Here is a 21,424-nt window from a genome sequence, read left to right as displayed (position 1 = left end):
AAGATGAATGAGGTTCACCTTGACTGCATGCTCATATTTCAGGTGAGATTCCAGGCAACAAAAGGAACACGTGACATCTTAAAAATAAAGATTTTTTTTTTGGCATCTATAGTTCCATGAAGAACCTTTAACATCCATGGAACCTTTCCATTGAACAAAATGTTCTTTACAGTGGAAGGAGGTTCTTTAGATAATTAAAGGTGCCCTTGATTCAAAAATTGAATTTACCTCAGGCATAGTTAAATAACAAGAGTTCAGTACATGGAAAAGACATACAGTGAGTCTCGAAACCCCATTGTTTCCTCCTTCTTATATAAATCTCATTTGTTTAAACGACCTCCGAAGCAGTGGCGTACCGCATGTCTGTGAGGCCCCCCCGCAAATAATGAGATGAGGCCCCTCCCACGAGCAGTGATGTCATGTGTTAAAATCTGTTGTGCACCTGAGTCCGTCTCCCCCCCAGTTCACAAAAACTGATTTAACAGTGAATCATGTGGTGAATTATCATTGCATTGATTAATTTGATGTTATTATTGAATAATATTATTTATGCTATATAATGTTTAGTGATTTTGATATCGCAGACTAAAATCCAGGCAGGAATAAATATTTAAGCTAATTTACGAACGTGGAGGCAAAAGTGCTGCGGCTCCGATTTTAGTTACTTTAGAAATAGCAGGAGGATCCTTCACAGCAATAATTCACAAACATCAGTTATAGCCCCCGAGGAACAAATTTTATTTAACAGTAAGCTCAATAAAGTAAATGTAATGGCCAACACATCTCAGTTTAAACACTGGCCTATAAGCATCGCAAATTGTAGAGAAGAAATTATACAAGAAAATTTCATGCCTCGCAGTAAAAAAAAAAAATGAATAGTAAAAGAACTAGGAGAAAAAACATAGGCCTACTTTAAAAGAACAACTCTATCAGTTATAGGCCTATGCTATGCTCTATTCTATATATCAGCTATATGCTGTATTTTGAGAAAAACTAACTTTATATACATCTTAAAATACCAACTTTTGAGGATTAACTTGTTTATTCTTTTTAATCAACTGACTACCACACACAAAAAAGCAAACACTCTACCGAATCCTTTGCGCTCACCGAGCGTTTTGATGCGCAAAGTCTTTCACTGCTGCTTTAATGTCGATGTTACGAGCATGAGCATTCTCAATACTCAAAAGAGCTAAACTGGGGTGCGTTTCCCAAAGCGAACTATGGTCGCAAGTTCCGTCGTTACCAATAGAGTTCAATGGGACTTACGAGCATGGTTTACCAACGATGCTTTCGGGAAACTCACCCCTGGACAGTCTTTCTTGTGGCATGTGGTCCGGAGAAATGTAGCCTACATCAAGAGCTCATGTGCACGAGAGCCAAGAGAACTGATAACAGCAGCAACGAGCACTGGCCATAATTTCAAAAACACAGACCTACGAATTTCTTATCGAATGGAGATGTTTCTTTCTTTCAGGTACAATTATTCGCTGAGTTTAAGTTAATTTTCACTTCACGTTTCAAAAGAGACGTTTAAGAAAGATTCGCGCAGAGAAAGCTGAAAGCGCACCCTGTTTTGTATTTATTTTATTTTACAAAAATACAAGGTTTTGTTGTTATTGTGAGTGTATCAGTACACAAATAAAAGTAGACCATTTGTAGTTTTGCACTAATCTAAAGTCTATTTTAAGTTGTTTCAGCTGTCATGAAACAATCCATCAGAGCGCGCCGGCGCGTTCGTCGACCAGAGGGATAAAAATGTAGCCAATTTAGTTTCATATTTATATTTAAATATTGAGCTGTATAGGAGACAAGAGCTGTCGCTATAATTTTTTTTTAAAATTTCACCTATTATGAAAAGTGAATCACTTGCAGCATGATGGATGCGCAATGTCGGGAGACATGCAGCGGGTCAGACATGAGTTTGACCGCTTCATTAAGCATAAACTTTCTTTAAAGTGAATTTCGTTGTGTAGAAATTGTATCTTAATTTCAATCAATGTTTCATCAACCAATTGCCTATATTTAATAATTAGGAAGAAAACCAAAACGTCGGGTGTGGAATGGATTGAAGTGCGTAACAAACGAACTTTCCGCGGCCTTTGAATAAGCAATAGACGTATTTCTGTTTTTATTAAATTTCTTAAATACATGTCTTTATTACTTAATTAATTGATAAGATATTTTTGGTCTAACAATATATTTTAGCTGGTCTAAATTTTAAGTTAGACACAAATTTGTGTAGGCCAATACAAGGTTCCCTTCTAGACAAGCGCGTAAAATTGCTGTTTCGGCCGCAAATTTTAGATCGGTGCATCAAATGATAAAGGCCTGAACTAAATTCATGTATTTAAATAAAAGAATAAAGAAATAACTAGACTTATTGGCTAGGCTACATTTGGAGAAGAACTTCAGACATTCCGGTAGCTGAGCAGAGCTGGCGATGGGGTAAATACGTTTGGGCAATATACAATAATAATAATAATATTAATAATAACAACAACAATAATAATGTCTCAGCAAAGACCGAACACATATTTATTTGTCTGACTCATGTCCGCTAACAGTAGGCTAACATAGCGCAACAAAGCTTGCTGTTGGCTACCTACAAACGGCGATGGAAACAACAGTGAATTTTTCCCCCTTTTGTGGTAATTTAGCACTATTTTTATGATCTTCTGCTTGCATTTTTGGGCTTCAGTTAGATCATTATTTTAATCTTTAGTCATTTGAGTTCAGTTCTAAAAAAAAGCAAAGGCTATGTAGCAAATAGGTGAATCTGCAACGGGGCCCATCATAGGGTGGGGGCCCCCACGCACCGCGGGGGCTGCGGGGGGGTGTCCCGTACGCCCCTGCTCCGAAGAACAGGCGAATCTCAACATAACACCGACTGTTACGTAACAGTCACAATAAACACAACTTCATTCTTTATAAATCTCTCCAACAGTGTAGCATTAGCCATTAGCCACGGAGCCCAGCCTCAAATTCACTCAGAATAAAACTTTAACATCCAAATAAATACTTTACTCACATAATTCGAAGCATGCATGCAGCATGCATGACGAACATCTTGTAAAGATCCATTTGAGGGTTATATTAGCTGTGTGAACTTTGTAAATGCGCTGTAATATAGTCGACAGCTCATGTGGCAGGGAGCACGCGATTTAAGGGGGTGGCACCGAGTGTAAATCAGTGCATTGTTAATGATGCCCCAAAATAGGCAGTTAAAAAAATTAATTAAAAAAAATCTATGGGGTATTTTGAGCTGAAACTTCACAGACACATTCAGGAGACACCTTAGACTTATATTACATCTTGTGAAAGAACGTTCTTGGGCACCTTTAAAATGTTCTTCTCACTAAGAACTGGTTGTTTTAAGAACTGCCCACTGAAATGTTCTTCGATAAAATCACCCTTTTGAAATCCTTATTTTTAAGAATGTATTCAGATAAGATGTATTGGTTTGTATCGTTCACTTACTCTGGCAGCCACATAAGTACACCTGTACACCAGCCTCTCCATAATCTTTATAGATCTGCCATTAAACAAAGGGTTTCAACAGGGTTAAAACATGTTACATATTCATTAAATCGTTAACGAGTACAGATTTTGTCTCACATTGCGTAGAGTTTTAACACCAACTGTATCCAGGAAGTTGACTGGGCTCAGGTCAAGAATGATTGCCCGTGGGAGCGGCTTGTCAGTGTTTGGGTCAGGCCACGTCTCCACAGTTACTACATGCTTTGGCTCTTTGACTGACATCTTATGTACATCCCCATTTGCCTCTGTGTGTGACAACTCCGGCTCCTCGTCGCTTTCTTCTGTGTCCGACAACTGCGGATCCTGGCCATGGTTAAAAGCGAAAAACAGTGGCTCAGCCAAAATTTGCAAACATAGATATTATCTCACACACCCACATGCAATCACACGGTCTCTTTAAACGCGGACCTTAGTAGTTTGAACGGCAGCTTCTTTAGCTCTTTTCTTGGCTTCCTTCTTCGGCTTTCTTTGCGGCTTTCTTCTCTTTTCGGAGTCTCTTTGCTTCCAGTTTCTTCTTGTGTGAGAGAAGTTTAGCCACATCTACCCCAGTCTGCACGCAAACACATTTATTTTTACTGCGTGAAAGTCCTGACCTGTACATGTGTTATATGTTGCTTGTTTGGTCTAATCTCACAGTGCATGTTTATGTTAGATTGTATGTTTGGGATAATTACCTGTTTAATTATGTCTTGTAAATGGTATTTATGTAAATGTGTGTGAATGAATATGTATGAGAGTTGAGAGTACATATTGCATATGTCTACCTTCTCATAGAGTGCATCGATGTACATTTCAGCGTTGGCAAAGTACAATGTTGCAGATGAACGGAAAATCATTATATCAGGAATCTGCTTCACCTGTAAGGGTGTAAAATGTACAGTGAAATTATACTTAAAATAAAATAATTATTTAATATAATTAATTAATAATTTAAAAAAAAAATGTAAATATTATAAAATAAAAAATAACTTTTTTTCTTAAAAATAAATAATGAGATCAATAATTTATTAAAAAAAAAATGAAAAGGTATTTACATATGCAAATACAACTGAACCATATTAAATGTAATATGCTCTGACTGAGGCTCTAGGAGACACAAGAAAAGAAAATCCTGAAAACAATTACCAAACTTTACATTTAAAGGGTTAGTTTAACCAAGAATGAAAATTCTGTCATTTATTACTCACCTTCATGTCTTTCCACACGCTTAAGACCTTTGTTCATCTTTGGAACACAAATTAAGATATTTTTGATGAAATCTGATGGCTCAGTGAGGCCTGCATTGCCAACAAGATGAATGAACACTTTCAAATGCCCAGAAAGCTACTAAAGACATATTTAAAACAGTTCATGTGACTACAGTGGTTCAACCTTAATATTATGAAGAGACGAGAGAAAACTTCTTGTGCACCAAAAAAACGAAATAACGACTTTATTCAACAATATCTAGTGATGGGCGATTCCAAAACACTCCTTCATGAAGCTTTGAAGCTTTATGAATCTTTTGTTTCGATTCAGTGGTTCGGAGCGTGTATCAAACTGCCAAAGTCACGCCCCCCAGTGGTGAACCATTGAAATATCAAAACATTTATGACATAACAAAGCCTCGTTTACTGAAATCACGTGACTTTGACAGTTTGATACTTGCTCAGAACCACTGATTCGAAACAAAAGATTCATAAAGCTTTGAAGCTTCATGAAGCAGTGTTTTGAAATCGCCCATTACTAGATATTGTTGAATAAAGTCGTTATTTTGTTTTTTGGGTGCACAAAAAGTATACTTGTCGCTTCATAACACTAAGGTTGAACCACTGTACTTACATGAACTGTTTTAAATATATCTTTAGTAGCTTTCTGGGCATCTGAAAGTGTTAATTATCTTGCTGGCAATGGAGGCCTCACTTAGCCGTCGGATTTTATCAAAAATATCTGTGTTATTATTATCAATAATATTTGTGTTCTGAAGATGAATGAAGGTCTTACGGGTGTAGAACAACATGAGGGTGAGTATTTAATGACAGAATTTTCATTTTTGGGTGAACAAACCCTTTAACAAAAGCAGATGTTGCTATGGAATAGTTGTTCATTGACTGAAAGTTTATCACTTGAGTCAATTTCCTCCATCTTCAACAATGGTCATACTGTAATTAAATGTTTTGCTAAAGCTCAAAGACTGTGTAACTTGTGGCCAATTACATTTGACATGGAATTGAAATCTCAAAATAAAGGGTAGTTAGTTAAGTATTCAGTTTCAATAGCACTACAACAAACTGACCACTTTATGCCCCTGATCACTTGCAACATACACATGTAACAAATATTAGATACTTTATAAATACTATTTATAACTAGGTCTCTCTTAAAGCGCCTTCAATTAATAAATGAAACTATAAATTATATGAATAAATGAAACAACAACACCCACACATTCAAACGCTCCATAAGAACTGTAACGCAAATAGAAACTAACACAATGCAACCAAACAATTACAGACATATCACACCCTTGCAAAATTACATAACACATTAATTCATCAGATTATCTAAGATATGTTCAAATGAAAGAGTAGGTGTTTCAAGAAGTGCGTAGTAATTCAGGTTATGAGTGCCAGACTGATGAGAACACCAGCTCAACTGTTTGACAATTGTGCAACACCTCTGCTGTTCCAAATTTAACAACTATGTCAAAACTAAAGAATCAGTTGAATAAATTTTAATGATGTTGTAGATGGAGGTGTCGTGGTCATGTTCACCTGATTGTAGTCCTCTACTGGTCTGTAGATGTCAGTGCCAGGAACCTGGCCAAGAAGAGAGTATTTCGGTCTGTTGAAGAAACAGGTATAGTGAAGGAGAAGAAAGGAGTCAAAACAAAGAGGGACAGATGGAGAGATTATATGCAACTGCTAAAAACGATGACGTTAAGGACTTTAATTCCATATGGCCAAGCTAAGGGAACTCAAAAGGAAATGCAATATGACGCTCGAAAAAGCTTCTCCTGGGATCTTCAACAGTACAAAGTGAAACAGGAGACTAGATGTAGAACCAGTTTTACATTCTCATTTAATTACGCAAATGGTGCACTTGTATCTAGTTTAGTCATTTAGGGTTTAAGATTATTTGAATATGGTGCATTTTCCATGGTTTTGCATGTATTTGTGAATTATTAAGACTGTCAGTTTCTGTCACCCACAGCTGAGTTCTGAAGACGACAGTGAGGATGGAGAAGGCGATAGATGCAGCCAGTCCCATATCAGGATTGAACAACACTGTCAAGATCATAGTCATCACCCACACCACCTAAACACACAAACAACAGAGAGAATAATATCTAAACCGTCAATTCAGATTTTTCCTTCATTTTTTTCTTTGTCGCTTTATTCACTCCCTTCTGCTCTAAGTCCTATTTTTTTGTGTGTGTGTATAGGTCTATTTTTATTGTGTTGCATAAGCTTTCTCCTTCTCCTTCTCACCATATCCACTTTGTTGGTCCTCCAGAGAGAGCAGATGTCTCCAAACTGCTTCATCATGCCATGCAGGTTTACATAGATTATAGCAGCAAGCACTGCCTAAAGAAACCAGCACACACATGAACAATTTGTACATATATTCCTATGTAAATGGACACATTAGCATATTCATGAACTCAGCACTGAAAACTTATATTATGAATATTCATGACAGGCCCACACTAGGGCTGAATCAGGGTACTAACCTTTGGCAGCTCCTCAAAGAGTTCTCCAATCTTTAACAAGATCACCAGAATCACCAGAGCAGAAATCGCTCCAGCCACCTGAAAGTTTGTCAGAGAGAGGTTTCAATTTAAACTTTTGCTCAACAAAATCAACCAGCAGTTTAACAATCTAATGAATGAACCATTCCCTTGTGAAAAAGAAGCACACTTTAGCATACCTTTAAAAAGTGTACTTATTACAGAGATGATATACTAAAAGAATATAATTAAGTGCAAACTGAATGTTTCCAGACACTTAATTGCATGTTATTTGCAAATTAAAAGGAAATGTATTATAGTAATTAGTTGAACTTAAGAGTGCTTTTTTGACACTTAAGTAAACTTGTATGTTGTGTATTTAAAGCGGTGGTTGATTATGATTTCACTTTTTTAACTTTAGTTAGTGTGTAATGTTGCTGTTAGAGCATAAAAACATCAGAGTTACGGTGCTCAAAGTTCAGTGCAAAGGGAGATATTTTCTTTTAAAGTGCCCCTATTATGCCTTTTTTAAGGTTCCTAATATTGTTTTGGGAGTCTCCTACAACAGGTTTACATGCATGCAAGGTCAAAAACACTTTCGTTTTCTCATAATACACATTTAAAGGTGCCCTCGAATGAAAAATTGAATTTACCTCGGCATAGTTGAATAACAAGAGTTCAGTACATGGAAATGACATACAGTGAGTCTCAAACTCCATTGTTTACTCCTTCTTATATAAATCTCATTTGTTTAAAAGACCTCCGAAGAACAGGCGAATCTCAACATAACACCGACTGTTATGTAACAGTCGGGGTGTACGCCCCCAATATTTGCATATGCCAGCCCATCTTCCCAACATTATCATTATGTAAGGCATTAGACAAGGGCAGAACGTCTGGATGTGCACAGCTGAATCAACAGACTTTATGCAGGTAAGCAAGCAAGGACAACAGTGAAAAATGGCAGATGGAGCAATAACAACTGACATGATCCATGATATCATGATATTTTTAGTGATATTTGTAAATTGTCTTTCTAAATGTTTCGTTAGCATGTTGCTAATGTACTGTTAATTGTGGTTAAAGTTACCATCATTTCTTACTGTATTCACGGAGACAAGAGTCGTTGCTATTTTCATTTTTAAACACTTGCAGTCTGTATAATTCATAAACACAACTTCATTCTTTATAAATCTCTCCCACAGTGTGTAACGTTAATGTTAGCTTTAGCCACGCAGCATAGCCTCAAACTCACTCAGAATCAATGTAAACAACTCTCATAATCCGACGCATGCATGACGAACACTTTGTAAAGATCCATTTTAAGGGTTATATTAGCTGTGTAAACTTTGTTTATGCACTGTTTAAGGCATGCGAAAGCTCTGTGGGCGGAGAGCACGGGATTTAAAGGGGCCGCAGCATAAATCGGCGCGTTTATAATGATGCCCTAAAATAGGCAGTTAAAAAAATTAATTAAAAAAAATCTATGGGGTATTTTGAGCTGAAACTTCACAGACACATTCAGGGGACACCTTAGACTTATATTACATCTTTTAAAAACATGTTCTAGGGCACCTTTAATTTCACCTCAGTTCACCAAAGATTGGTAAACGATTCGTTTGAAGTAGTTCAATGAATCAGTCACTGTAAACCCCTCCTTTCCGTGAGCTTACACTGCTCTGATTGGTCAGATGACCCAATCCTTTGTGATTGGTCTACTGCGCGCACCACATGCCCACTGCCATAACTGAATAACAGTATCAATTCGCAAGACTTTGTGTACAATGTATGGACAGAAAAGATAGCATCGACTTTACCATATAAATTTGAGCCCCAGTGCGACAAAACGTCTGAAGTAGTCGATCAACCAGAAACTGATTCGCAACCACGACTGGAGTAGGACGTTTCTCTATGGTAAGTGTCACCTTAGTTTGCGTTATTTATAAGACACGATAGTAGTGTCACTGTTATACTTTATGTAGGTGCCAAGCAAATCTGAAAACCTCTAAACATAAGATAAACATTTAGGCCAGATGTGTACACAGACTTTTTCGTCATAACTATTAACAAAGAAAAAAATGGCTATAACATTGTTTGACATTACAATATTTACAGAGAGAAAACTTCAACTAGTTAGTGCGGACTAGCATCTTCACATCCTATTACAGTACAGATAGAGCTCCTTACTACTGTAATAATGAAAACGCAGAGGAAAAACTGTTTGTTTTACAATTATGTAAGCGAACCGGGCCCACAGCCATGTTGTAAACTGCCACGTTAGCCGAGCACAAACGTGAATAGCTGATAATGCATTACACTTGTAAACAATCCTTGATCATTATAAGTAATAAGACAGACAAGCTGCATTAATCGACACATTTTTAGAAAATATTGGACCCACATCTGAATAGCAGAACTACAGAAACCTGAGTTAGTTTTTGAATGATCGCTAGAAAATATAAACATCAATGGCTGGTAGAGACTACAACGAGCTTCTTCCCATGTTAGTGACATCACTAACCCTAAAATTTACATAAACTCCGCCCCCAAGAACATGCAACAAAGGGGGTGAGGCCATGTTGGGCTGCTTTAGAGAAGAGGAAGAGTTGTTGTAGAAGAGTGTTGTTGCCATGCAGTAATTTTACGCCGGACTGCTTCACCAAATGAGGGTCAATTCAACGCTGGATTTGCACAAAAGTTTAACATGACGGCACATGCTAGTCGATGAGTTGAATCAACTCCACAGCAAGTACATAAATTTATCCATTAACCATTCAGAAACATCCAGAAAAGTTGTAACTTCTTCCTAAGTCTCTCCATCAGTGTCTGACTCCGGTTTGTACAATGTAAGACTGAACACTGTTACTGTCAATTGTCATTTTGCCTGCGTGAGATTCTCCAGTTTTGTTGTTGTTAAGTATCCGAAGCGCGAGCTGTTAAAGCTCCGCCCACTTCTGGAAAGCAGACCGGGAGCAGCAGCTCACTTGCATTTAAAGGGACACACACAAAACAGCATATTTTGCTCACACCCAAATAGGGGCAAATTTGACAAGCTATAATAAATAATCTGTGGGGTATTTTGAGCTTAAAGGTGACCTAGAATGCTTTTTCACAAAATATAAGTTGTCTCCTGAATGTGTCTGTGAAGTTTCAGCTCAAAATACCTCATAGATTTTGTTTAATTAATTTTTTTAACTGCCTATTTTGGGACCTCATTAACTACACACTGATTTTGGCAGCGCACCGCCCCTTTAAGAGATGCTCTCCCTGCCCCAGGAGCTCTGACTATTTTACAGCGCATTTACAAAGTTCACACAGCTAATATAACCCTCAAATGGATCTTTACAAGATGTTCGTCATGCATGCTGCATGCATGCTTCGAATTATGTGAGTAAATTATTTATTTTGATGTTAACGTTTGATTCTGTGTGAGTTTGAGGCTATGCTCTGTGGCTAATGGCTAATGCTACACTGTTGGAGAGATTTATAAAGAATGAAGTTGTGTTTATGCATTATACAGACTGCAAGTGTTTAAAAATGAAAATAGCGACGGCTCTCTTGTCTCCGTGAATACAGTAAGAAACGATGGTAACTTTAACCACATTTAACAGTACATTAGCAACAAATGCTAATGAAACATTAGAAAGACAATTTACAAATATCACTAAAAATATCATGATATCATGGATCATGTCAGTTATTATCGCTCCATCTGCCATTTTTCGCTGTTGTTCTTGCTTGCTTACCTTGTCTGTGCACAGATCCAGCCGTTAATACTGCCTTTCCTTGTCTAATGCGTCGAACATGGGCTGGCATTATGCAAATATTGGGGTCATACATATTAATGATCCTGACTGTTACGTAACAGTCGGTGTTATGTTGAGATCCGAGTGTTTTCCGGAAGTCTTTTAAACAAATGAGATTTATATAAGGAGGAGGAAACAATGGGGTTTGAAACTCAATGTATGTCATTTCCATGTACTGAACTCTTGTTATTCAACTATGCCGAGGTAAATTCAAATTCTGATTCTAGGGCACCTTTAAACTTCACAGACACATTCTGGGGACACCAGAGACTTGTATTACATCTTTTCAATGGGACATTATAGGTCCTCTTTAAAAATATTTGTATTATACATTCTTAATGATGACGCTGAAATGTTGTGTATTTAAAAATATTAACTTTAAATGTAATACTGAACAACACTACTGTTAAAATTATAATTAGGTACTTTACTTTCTTCTTTAGTTATTAAGTGTACTTCTTTCACACAGCCAAATATTAAGATAACAATTTTAAACATACTTTAAGGTACTTTTAATTTTTTAATAACTTTTAATTTAGGTGCACTTTTTAAAAATGTACTTATGTTTGTTAAGAAACAGTTTTTTTATGTACTTTTAAGATTTGAAGCACACTATAAGTACATTCCTTACAATTAAGTAGACTTCTTTTTCACAAGGTTCCATCCATCCATCTATTCAAAACAAGTTAGGAAAAAAAGGTTAAAAAGGAAATGTCAGTTTGCATTTTGCTGATGTTCTCACCTGTGTCTTCCCCCCGGTGCTGACCTGCACCATGCTGCGAGACATAGAGCAGCTGATAGCAAAGCAGTTGAACAATCCTCCAATGGAGTTAGACAGACCCAGTGCTATGAGCTCCTGATCCAGACACATTACAAGAAGAACACAAGACGTTCAAACAAAACAGTTTTTTCCAAACTTTTGGAATTCTGTGCAAAAAAATTGTGGGTTGAACTGAATCAATGACTTTCGGCTACTTAGAGATGAACAAAAGACACAAACTGCCAGCTTTTCAGATAAAACTGGCAACTGGATTTGAATTTAAGAACTAAAGTTCCAGGAAAATATTGTGTAATGCCAGTTCGGTAACACTTTTTTTTGTGTGTGTGTCTGTGGCGACCAGGGCGGGCGAGAGCCGTGAGGGAACGGCGCGAGGCCGGTGGCGCGAGAGTTAATGAGCCCCACCTGGGAGGCGCATCGGCCTTGAGTCTCTCACGGAGGAGCTCCGGGAGCATAAAAGGAGGAGCGACGACAGTGAAGGACGATAGAAGGACCAGGCCTGGATATTATTTCATGTTTTATTATGTTTGTGTGGCTGGCAGACGTCCGCGAGGGTCTGCCGGCATTACTTTCGTTTTGTTCTTTGTTTACTTTGGTATTAAAGTTTTGTTGAATGTTCGCCGGTTCCCGCCTCCTTCTTTCCGTATATACGAACTATGTTACAGTGTCCTTGTACTTATTATAGTAATAACAGTAAATTATGCATAATTACATGCAATTAGCCCTAAACCAAATCATAATCCTAACCCCATAGTAAATACATGTTGTTGATATTACTAACAGTAATCTAATACTAATAGTATCTAACTGTATAATTTCACTGTAACAAGGACACCTTAAAATAAAGTGTAACTGCCCATTTTTGTATATGTGACTTTTTCCTGTTTTTAAAAGGTACAGAGTAAACATTTTGCATTACTGACCTCTCTCTTTGCTAAATTCTCCCTGTTTGTTTATTTGTGTTTGTACTGAGATTGCTTCCAAAGATTTTAAAGATAAAGCAAAACCATATTTTCCGGTCTTGTGGTTTTACTATGCTGTTTGCTTATGTTGACACTAAATTTGACATGAAAAGATGGAAAAAATTATATTAGCCATTACTCCAGTCTTCAGTGTAAGATGATTCATCACTCAATCTAATTTGACATATTTTTTATTATAAGAAATTATGCAAATAGTTGTGCTGCTTAATATTGTTGTGAAAACAGTGATTTTTTTTTCAGGATTCTTTTTTTGGTAACAATTTAATGTGTGCTTGGTGAAAAAAAATTCATTTAAAAAAATCATCTTTTATGAGTCTCTTACCTGGTTACTGTCGACTTTGTAAGCATATTTGAGGGCAAAAATTCTACCCAGTGAGATAGCAATGCCATAACCAACAACAGCCAGTGCAAAAGCATCACCAACCATTGAACCCAGCAGTGAAACAGCGGGCGCCACAGGAGCCTGCAGACTACAATGTGAAGGAGATACAGATGAGTATATGAACATGAAGAAGTACTATGACTTTGTAGTAACATAGAGTTCTGTATAGTTGTATTTGTGCTGCATAGCAGTGTGTTGGACTCACCCTGATGGGATTTCTCCAACTACTTCAACTTCGTATTTGGTCTTCAAATTCATCTGCCATGACACCACAGTAGCAATAATAATCTACATACACAAACAAGATTAAAGCTTTAAGAAACCCTCAAAGCAATATGGCACATTACCAAACAGGAAAAGCCAAAACTGATGACACTTTTTGACAGAAAAAAAAAAATTATAATGAAATGATATTATAAATAAAATATAAAATATGAATATAAATATAAATACAAAAAATGCATAAAGTTTTTTTATAGGTGTAGGTTTAGGGCTGAGAAAGTCATGGTTAGTCAGTAGTATATATACAGTACCTGTCAAAAGTTTGAAAACATTACAATTTTTTTTATGTTTTCAAAAGTCGTCTCTTATGCTCACCAAGGCTGCAATTATTTAATCAAAGATACAGTAAAAACTGTAAAATATTATTACAAATTAAAATAACTGTTTTTTATTTGAACATATTTTAGAATGTAATTTATTTCTGTGATGTAAAGCTGAATTTTCAGCATCATTACTCCAGTCTTCAGTGTCACATGATCGTTCAGAAATCATTTCTTATTATTATCAATGTTGAAAACAGTTGTGCTGCTTAACATTTTTGTGGAAATGGTGACACTTTTTCAGGATTCTTTGAAGAATAGAAAGTTAATGAACAGCATTTATTATGAATAAATGTATTAATTTCTCTGTCTTATTTTAATCTTACCACAAAAGTTTGAATGGTATCATTGTTTCCACAAAAGCACTGTTTTCAACATTTTATAATATTAAATGTTTCTTGAGCAAATCAGCATATTAGAATGATTTCTGAAGGATCATGTGACACTGAAGACTGAAGTAATGTTGCTGAAAATTCAACTTTGCCATCACAGAAATAAACTACATTTTTTAATTTCATAAAATAGAAAACAATTCTTTTAAATTGTAATAATATTGTACAATATTACTGTTTTTATTGTATTTGTGATCAAATTAACGCAGCCTTGATGAGCATACTTTTGACAGGTACTGTAATTATTGGGAATATTTGTGTCTCTAAGCTGCATCTTCAAAACAGCTTTAATAAAGCCCTCTAGCTTATTCATTTCCCTGTTAGCCCCAAGCTCAACCTAACCAATCTCAAGACAATTAGGACTCCCTCAGGCTTTATTATCTGCACCTGTGCCCACAGCTTTCCCTTTCTGTTGCATTGTGGCTGTACTGTGCAGAGGACTGATTCTTACTCCTTTTTGTTTTCCTGTGTGTAATTGACTATGTTATAGCTTATAGTGTAAGTAGGTAGCCTCATGTATTGTTTAAATTACTTGATTACCTTGGAATTCAATGGAGTACTTGTAGTTGCCTTGCAACTGATTTACCATTGTTTTTTTGGTGAACTAAAACTCTGTATTTCTCTGTTCTATTGTAGAAACCACACACTCACACGCAGACACATGATGCACATATACACACAATACCTGCTTGGATGTGCAATAAAGACTCCTATACCTGAGTGACTAGACTGGACCCACTGGCTTCAAGCTAGCTACCTGAGCATTCCTCCTTACTCCTTTTCAGTAATTATCTGGTAATAATTTACAATTAAGGGTCCATTTGTTAATATTAGTTAACTACATTAACATTACTAATTATAAAATTACTTTTAAAGCATTTATTAATCTAATTTCAACATTTATTATTACATTACTAAGTAATATGGACCAGTTGCATCTGTTAAAATTATTTAATGGAGCTAACATGAACTAAGAATGAATGGTAATATTATTATTATATAGTATTAATCATTAATTGATGCATTAAATAATATTGTATTATTGTAAGGTGTTACCAATTATCTTTTATTAAAAAAAGTACAAGTCTCTGTATGTCCTCAGTTAGCTAAGTAAATATTTGTGTATGCATGTGTGTGTTTAACTGTATGAAGTTACTCACAGTGATCAGCTCAACAGGAATAGGAACAGGAATTTTGCGTGCTGCCAAGGCACTAAGTTGCTTTGCAATGATCAGGCCAGCAATGGTTACAATGCTAACTACCAGAGTACCAATGTTAGTCTTTCCAAGCAATGCACAAATCTCTATGACTGTCTGGAGAGAGAGAGAGAGAACAAAAGTGAAATAAGTATTAAAATCATTCATTGCTTTCAGAGTGTAAGTAATAACCCCCGCCAATAGGGGGCACTAAACACAAATTACACATAGGTGTGATTATTTGTCCTTGACGCTCCATAACCATTAGTCACATGGGATTTATTGTTATACGTATTGTTTTTAGCATGTGTTCATACTCACATATATAAGAGACAAAGGTCCGCTGTACCGTTGTGGGTTGATGCCGAAGGAATATTTAAGCTGGGAGACGATAACGTGGATGGCAGCTGCTGTCGTGTAACCTCTCACCAGTGGCTCTGAGAGATAAGTCACCACAAAACCAAACCGAACCAAACCAAGGAGCAACTACAAACACAGACACCACATAAACACTTAGTCACATACACACCTTCAAAGCTACATACTGTACAATTCCAAGAGAACCTACCTGGAAAATGCCAGATAAGAAAGTCACAGTGGCAGCAATCTTGACCCTCTCCGCATCACGGCCGACAGTGTCTAAGATGGTGATGTTGGTGTCATTGCCTGGCATCATGAAGTCTGAGTCTGGAGCCAAACGCTCCGTCACGCTGCCAATCATAACGCTCATAACTGCATATGTACCTGTAGACAGAGAGATATTAGAAAGTGTGGGTCATTTTTGCTGTATTTGTGGGGACCAACTGTCTAGCTGGATTTAAAGGCATAGTTCACTCAAAAATTGAAAATCTATCATTATTTTCTCACTCATACTGCATCAGCAAGGTGAACTGTGACAAAAAGGCTGTGAATCACTCAAAAAAGCACTATACAAGCACCATAACGGTAGTCCATACAACTACACTGAGCTATATTTCAAGTCATACAATAGCTTTATGTGAAAACAGAATTAAAGGTGCCCTAGAACTTCTTTTTAAAAGATGTACTATAAGTCTAAGGTGTCTCCTGAATGTGTCTGTTAAGTTTCAGCTCAAAATACCCCATAGATTTTTTTTTAATTCATTTTTTTAACTGCCTATTTTGGGGCATCATTAACTATGCACCGATATATTTTCGTGCTCCCCCTCCCCCGGAGCTCGCACTTGCCTTAAACAGCATAAACGCAGTTCACACAGCTAATATAACCCTCAAAATGGATCTTTACAAGATGTTCGTCATGCATGCTGCTTGCATACATCGGATCATGTGAGTATAGTATTTATTTGGATGTTTACATTTGATTCTGAATGAGTTTGAGGCTATGCTGTGTGGCTAAAGCTAACATTACACACTGTTGGAGAGATTTATAAAGAATGAAGTTGTGTTTATGCATTATACAGACTGCAAGTGTTTAAAAATGAAAATAGCGACGGCTCTCATCTCCGTGAATACAGTAAGAAACGATGGTAACTTTAACCACATTTAACAGTACATTAGCAACATGCTAACGAAACATTTAGAAAGACAATTCACAAATATCACTAAAAATATCATGTTATCATGGATCATGTCAGTTATTATTGCTCCATCTGGCATTTTTCGCTATTGTCCTTGCTTGCTTACCTAGTCTGTTTATTCAGCTGTGCACATCCAGATGTTTTGCCCTTGTCTAATGCCTTGAACATGAGCTGGCATATGCAAATATTGGGGTCATACATATTAATGATCCCGACTGTTACATAACAGTCAGTGTTATGTTGAGATTCGCCTGTTCTTCTGAGGTCTTTTAAACAAACAAGATTTATATAAGAAGGAGGAAACAATGGAGTTTGAAACTCACTGTATGTCTTTTCCATGTACTGAACTCTTGTTATTCAACTATGCCAATATAAATTCAATATTTAATTCTAGGGCACCTTTAAATTTATGTCATTATTTGCCATAATGTTCACCGGCAGCTCTCAAATCAAACATGGCACCTAAAGCACAGGTTTGAAATCAGTAATATCAACTAGTTCTTAAGTGTTCCGCATCCACACAACGTCAGACTTGCAACATAAGTGGCATTTATGATTTAAAGGAATAGTTCAGCCAGAAATGAAAATTCTGTCATCATTTGTTCAACCTCATGTTGTTCCAAACTTGTATGCATTTCTTTTGTCTGTAGAACACAAAATAAGATTTATTTACTTTTAAGATTTAAAAGCAAACAGTTTCAGTTCACATTGACTTCCAATGTATAGACAAAAAATGCAAGGGAAGTTGGTTACCAACATTCTTCAAAATATCTTCTTTTATGTTCCACCGAAGAAAGTCAGTAATACAAGTTTAGAATGACATGAGGGTGTGCAAATGATGACAGAATTTTAATTTTCTGGGTGAACTTTCCCTTCGGGAACAACAGAAATCATAGTGTGTACTTACCCACAGAGATGTGTTTGGATGTTCCAAATATGAAGTAAATGAGAATGGGGTAGAAGGAGGAATACAGACCAAAAACAGGAGGGACCGCAGCCAGCAAAGCATATGCCATACCTACACACACAAAACACATTACAGGTGACATATGATTGTTTGTGTTTTTGTTTAGGTCTACAGTATATCAAGTAACGGGTGTGCTATGGTAATATATATATATGTGCATCTGCTTGTGTTAAACCTTGTGGAAGGTGCATGATTCCCACACTGATTCCTGATACAAGATCGCCAATAGCATTTTCTCGAAATGGGTATCGTGGCAGCCATACCAGGAGAGGAATAAATGATAGGAAACAGTTCTTAAACCTTGGGCCTGTACACCTGATGAACAAAGAAAATGATTGAGGAAGTTAATAAAATGAAGAAGAGCAAATTAAAAGTGGGGTTTAAAAGTTTGAAAAATCTCTCTTCATTAAAGCACAATAAGCTCTTTAAATCATTCTCAAATCATGCTGAACAACATGATCAATCAATTAATGCATGGTCATTTTCAGTTCAACTCTTCACTCAAACTATTTTGCTGATACAAGCTGTAATGGAAAAAAAAGCAAAATAGAAGCATTTTCACAAGTTTATAATTATTTAATATAATGTAATTTAAAGGAATAATTCACTCAAAAATTAAAATTCTGTCATCATTTACTCCCCCTCAAGTTGTTCCAAACCTGTATACAATTCTTTGTTCTGCTGAACACAAAAGAAGATATTTGGAAGAATGTTTGTAACCAAGCAGATAAAAAAAAAAAAAAAAATACCATGGCAGTCAATGGGGAGCGAGATCTGCTTGGTTACAAACATTCTTCCAAATATCTTCCTTTGTGTTCTGCAGAACAAAGAAATGTATACAGGTTTGGAACAACTTGATGGGGGAATAAATGACGAAAAGGTGAACTATCCCTTTAGGCTCAGCACTAAGACATATTTACACACCTGACAGCATCTTTGAGTTTTTCTTTTGCTGAAAATTTGACATCCGATTTCTCTGCAACTTGGTCAACACTGAGCTCATCCAGTACATCTCTGTGGATGTGATATGGTACCCTCTTCCTGAGCTCTGTGCCTTTCAACTCTTCTTCCATTTTGAAACTCTATTGAATACTCAATTCTCTATTCCAGATGTGGATGTGAACCTTTATCAAATTTTCTCTTCTCACACTCACTGTTCCCAAGATCCCAAAAACATGTCCTCACATGAAAACTCAATTCTTAATGTCCATGAAAATAGACCCAGAAACAAGAAGGATGTTCTCCAGTGAATCCAGTGAGAGATCTATGGGTCTTGCTGGTTGTGCAGTGAAGTTCTGGACAGCAATGGATTGATTAACGTCCCAGGCTCTTCTCTTCTATTGCAGGTTATGTTAATGTGTATCCTGCCCTTTCCGATACCCGTCTGATCCATTCACACACTCACTGATAGAATTCTAATGTGTTCATATGGGGAGCAAAGTCCCAAAAACACAGAGGAGGGGGGGGGGATTCTTTAGAGTCAATGTTGGACACTTTCACACTAGAGACCTACGCCACCTTATCTCAGTCTGATTAGATAGAAAACACCATGTTCATTCTGTCAATGTAGTTTTGTACGAGTGAACTGTTAAAGGTAGATCTTTGAAACACATTTTTGCCTGTCATGCCACAAGATCTCTGAAGTGTTTTGATCCGGTGAAGTAAAGACATTTCTTGTCTTTATTTGAGAATATACAGACTTGTATATGAAATTGCAATTATGTAATCATGTAATAATGGGTGTTTATACGTTTAACTTGATGAGTGTATGATGAGTGTAAAAATGCTGGGCTGTTTCAATCCATGTTTGGGTCAAATGTGGACAAACCCAACAGTTGGGTTTACAAATTTAATTAAAAGAAAAAAAAACAAATGGTTTATCATATTTGTTTGATCATATTTGACCCAAACATGGGTTGAAACAACCCAGTATTTTTAGTTTATGTACACTATCTTTAGTTTTAGGTGACAAAAGTGAACTAATACTGACAAAACATTCCTTTGGGGAAATTTTGGGATGTCCTCAATTGTAATACAATTTTATTTTATTTAACCACACTCAATGATTGGGTCAAATATTGACAAACCCAACACTTGGGTTTGTCCATATTTGACTCAAACGTGGGTTGAAACAACCCAGCAATTTTTAGAGTGCATACTAAAAATGCTAAAAGTTTTCAGTTGGTGGCAGCGTTAGTAATTATGATTAGCTTTATACAATATGCTATGTCCCAAGTAAACATGTGAGCAAGATGAACTGCATTAAATATTAATGTGGCCTCTCCCCAACAATGGACCTGAGAACAAAGTCTCTTCTAATGACATTTATGGTTTAATTCACTGGGGGTACAAGAAAAACATTACAGCGATGCACTTGTGTGATCTCTACGTATATTGACTGAACTGTAATGAGCTGGTGCAATTTGACTGTTTTCAGTCGACCCTTTGTGACTCTGTTGGAGTGTTCATTATTATTTAGATCTTTATTTTCCATACTATTCATGTTTCTATATGTTGTTCTTTTGTACATATTTGAATTATTTCACTGTCTACAAACCAAATTGGTCTCTAACATAAAAAAACAAACATATGTTAATAAGAATCTTGCAGGTTACAGATGCACAGATATGTACATAATGTTTTGAGGACACTTCTATATTATATATTTTAACTATTTCAAACAGCCATCTAACCTAAAAGTAGAATAATGACAAAAGCAACAAATGCAGCAACAAACAAGCAAGCAAATAAAAAAGGAAATAAGAAAAGTAAAACATCTGACATAAATTGTCAGGGCTAATTTCATGTTCAGTAGCCGATAAACAAACAGCTGTTGCCACATATCACCTTAAATCCAGATGAATGCAAAAAAATTGTTCCAAACCATTAAATCAAAATTGGAAGTTCTGCTCCTTTCTTGTCACTTCTAAAGCCCAGTGCTGAGGGGTTCTTTCAGGCTTGCAGGTTCATGAATCCATCATTCATGAAGGGAGGCCATTAAAGGTCACAGCTCTGTAACGTCTGTGTTCTGTAAAATGTAGATGCGTAACTGAATTAGAAAATGCTATTGAATTACAGTGAACTACAACAGCCCCATTCAAACACAAAGAGACAAAAATATAAAAAATAACCAGATGACACAGATATATAACAGCATTTAAACACACACACACACACACACACACCTGTAGCCCCTGGTAGTGCAGGACTGCATGATGTACTGAAGGGAAAAATGAAGAAAGAGACAGAAAATCTGGAACTAAACCATGGTTCTTCATCTGAGATAGTAAACTATCTAGAAACAAACACACAAGACATACAGTAAATATATATGACTGCATTAAACATGTTAAAAAGTTCAGTTCTTGGATGAACTATTGCTTTAAAGTCACATTATATATTAATATAAGAACATCATATTAGATTATGTGAGAGTGTGGCTGTATGTGTGAGACATGTAACCTGGACATGCAGCACAGAAAAACGAGGTCTGTGTGTTCTCAAAGTCCTGAA

The 21,424-nt window shown here is 36.4% G+C and overlaps 1 protein-coding gene across 1 annotated transcript in view; it reads right to left on the bottom strand.

Annotated features, from left to right (window-relative positions):
- slc26a6 (solute carrier family 26 member 6) overlaps positions 1-21,388 on the bottom strand; it is a 23,152-nt gene extending 1,764 nt beyond the window's left edge. The window contains 19 exon segments of the mRNA XM_048209994.1: positions 3,481-3,535; positions 3,619-3,843; positions 3,949-3,999; positions 4,001-4,090; positions 4,305-4,397; positions 6,294-6,363; positions 6,731-6,837; positions 7,011-7,106; positions 7,253-7,330; positions 11,798-11,911; positions 13,139-13,286; positions 13,404-13,486; positions 15,353-15,505; positions 15,710-15,874; positions 15,957-16,132; positions 17,852-17,962; positions 18,087-18,226; positions 18,836-20,939; positions 21,097-21,388. Coding sequence (XP_048065951.1) covers positions 3,481-3,535; positions 3,619-3,843; positions 3,949-3,999; positions 4,001-4,090; positions 4,305-4,397; positions 6,294-6,363; positions 6,731-6,837; positions 7,011-7,106; positions 7,253-7,330; positions 11,798-11,911; positions 13,139-13,286; positions 13,404-13,486; positions 15,353-15,505; positions 15,710-15,874; positions 15,957-16,132; positions 17,852-17,962; positions 18,087-18,226; positions 18,836-18,984 — 2,104 coding nt within the window. The 5' untranslated portion in view covers positions 18,985-20,939; positions 21,097-21,388.
- Positions 21,389-21,424: the final 36 nt, after the last annotated feature.

Source organism: Megalobrama amblycephala, linkage group LG12, assembly GCF_018812025.1.
Source record: "Megalobrama amblycephala isolate DHTTF-2021 linkage group LG12, ASM1881202v1, whole genome shotgun sequence".
NCBI classification, from domain to species: Eukaryota; Metazoa; Chordata; class Actinopteri; order Cypriniformes; family Xenocyprididae; genus Megalobrama; species Megalobrama amblycephala.
Note: the sequence above shows the minus strand (reverse complement) of the source record. Positions and strands in the feature narration are given on the sequence as shown.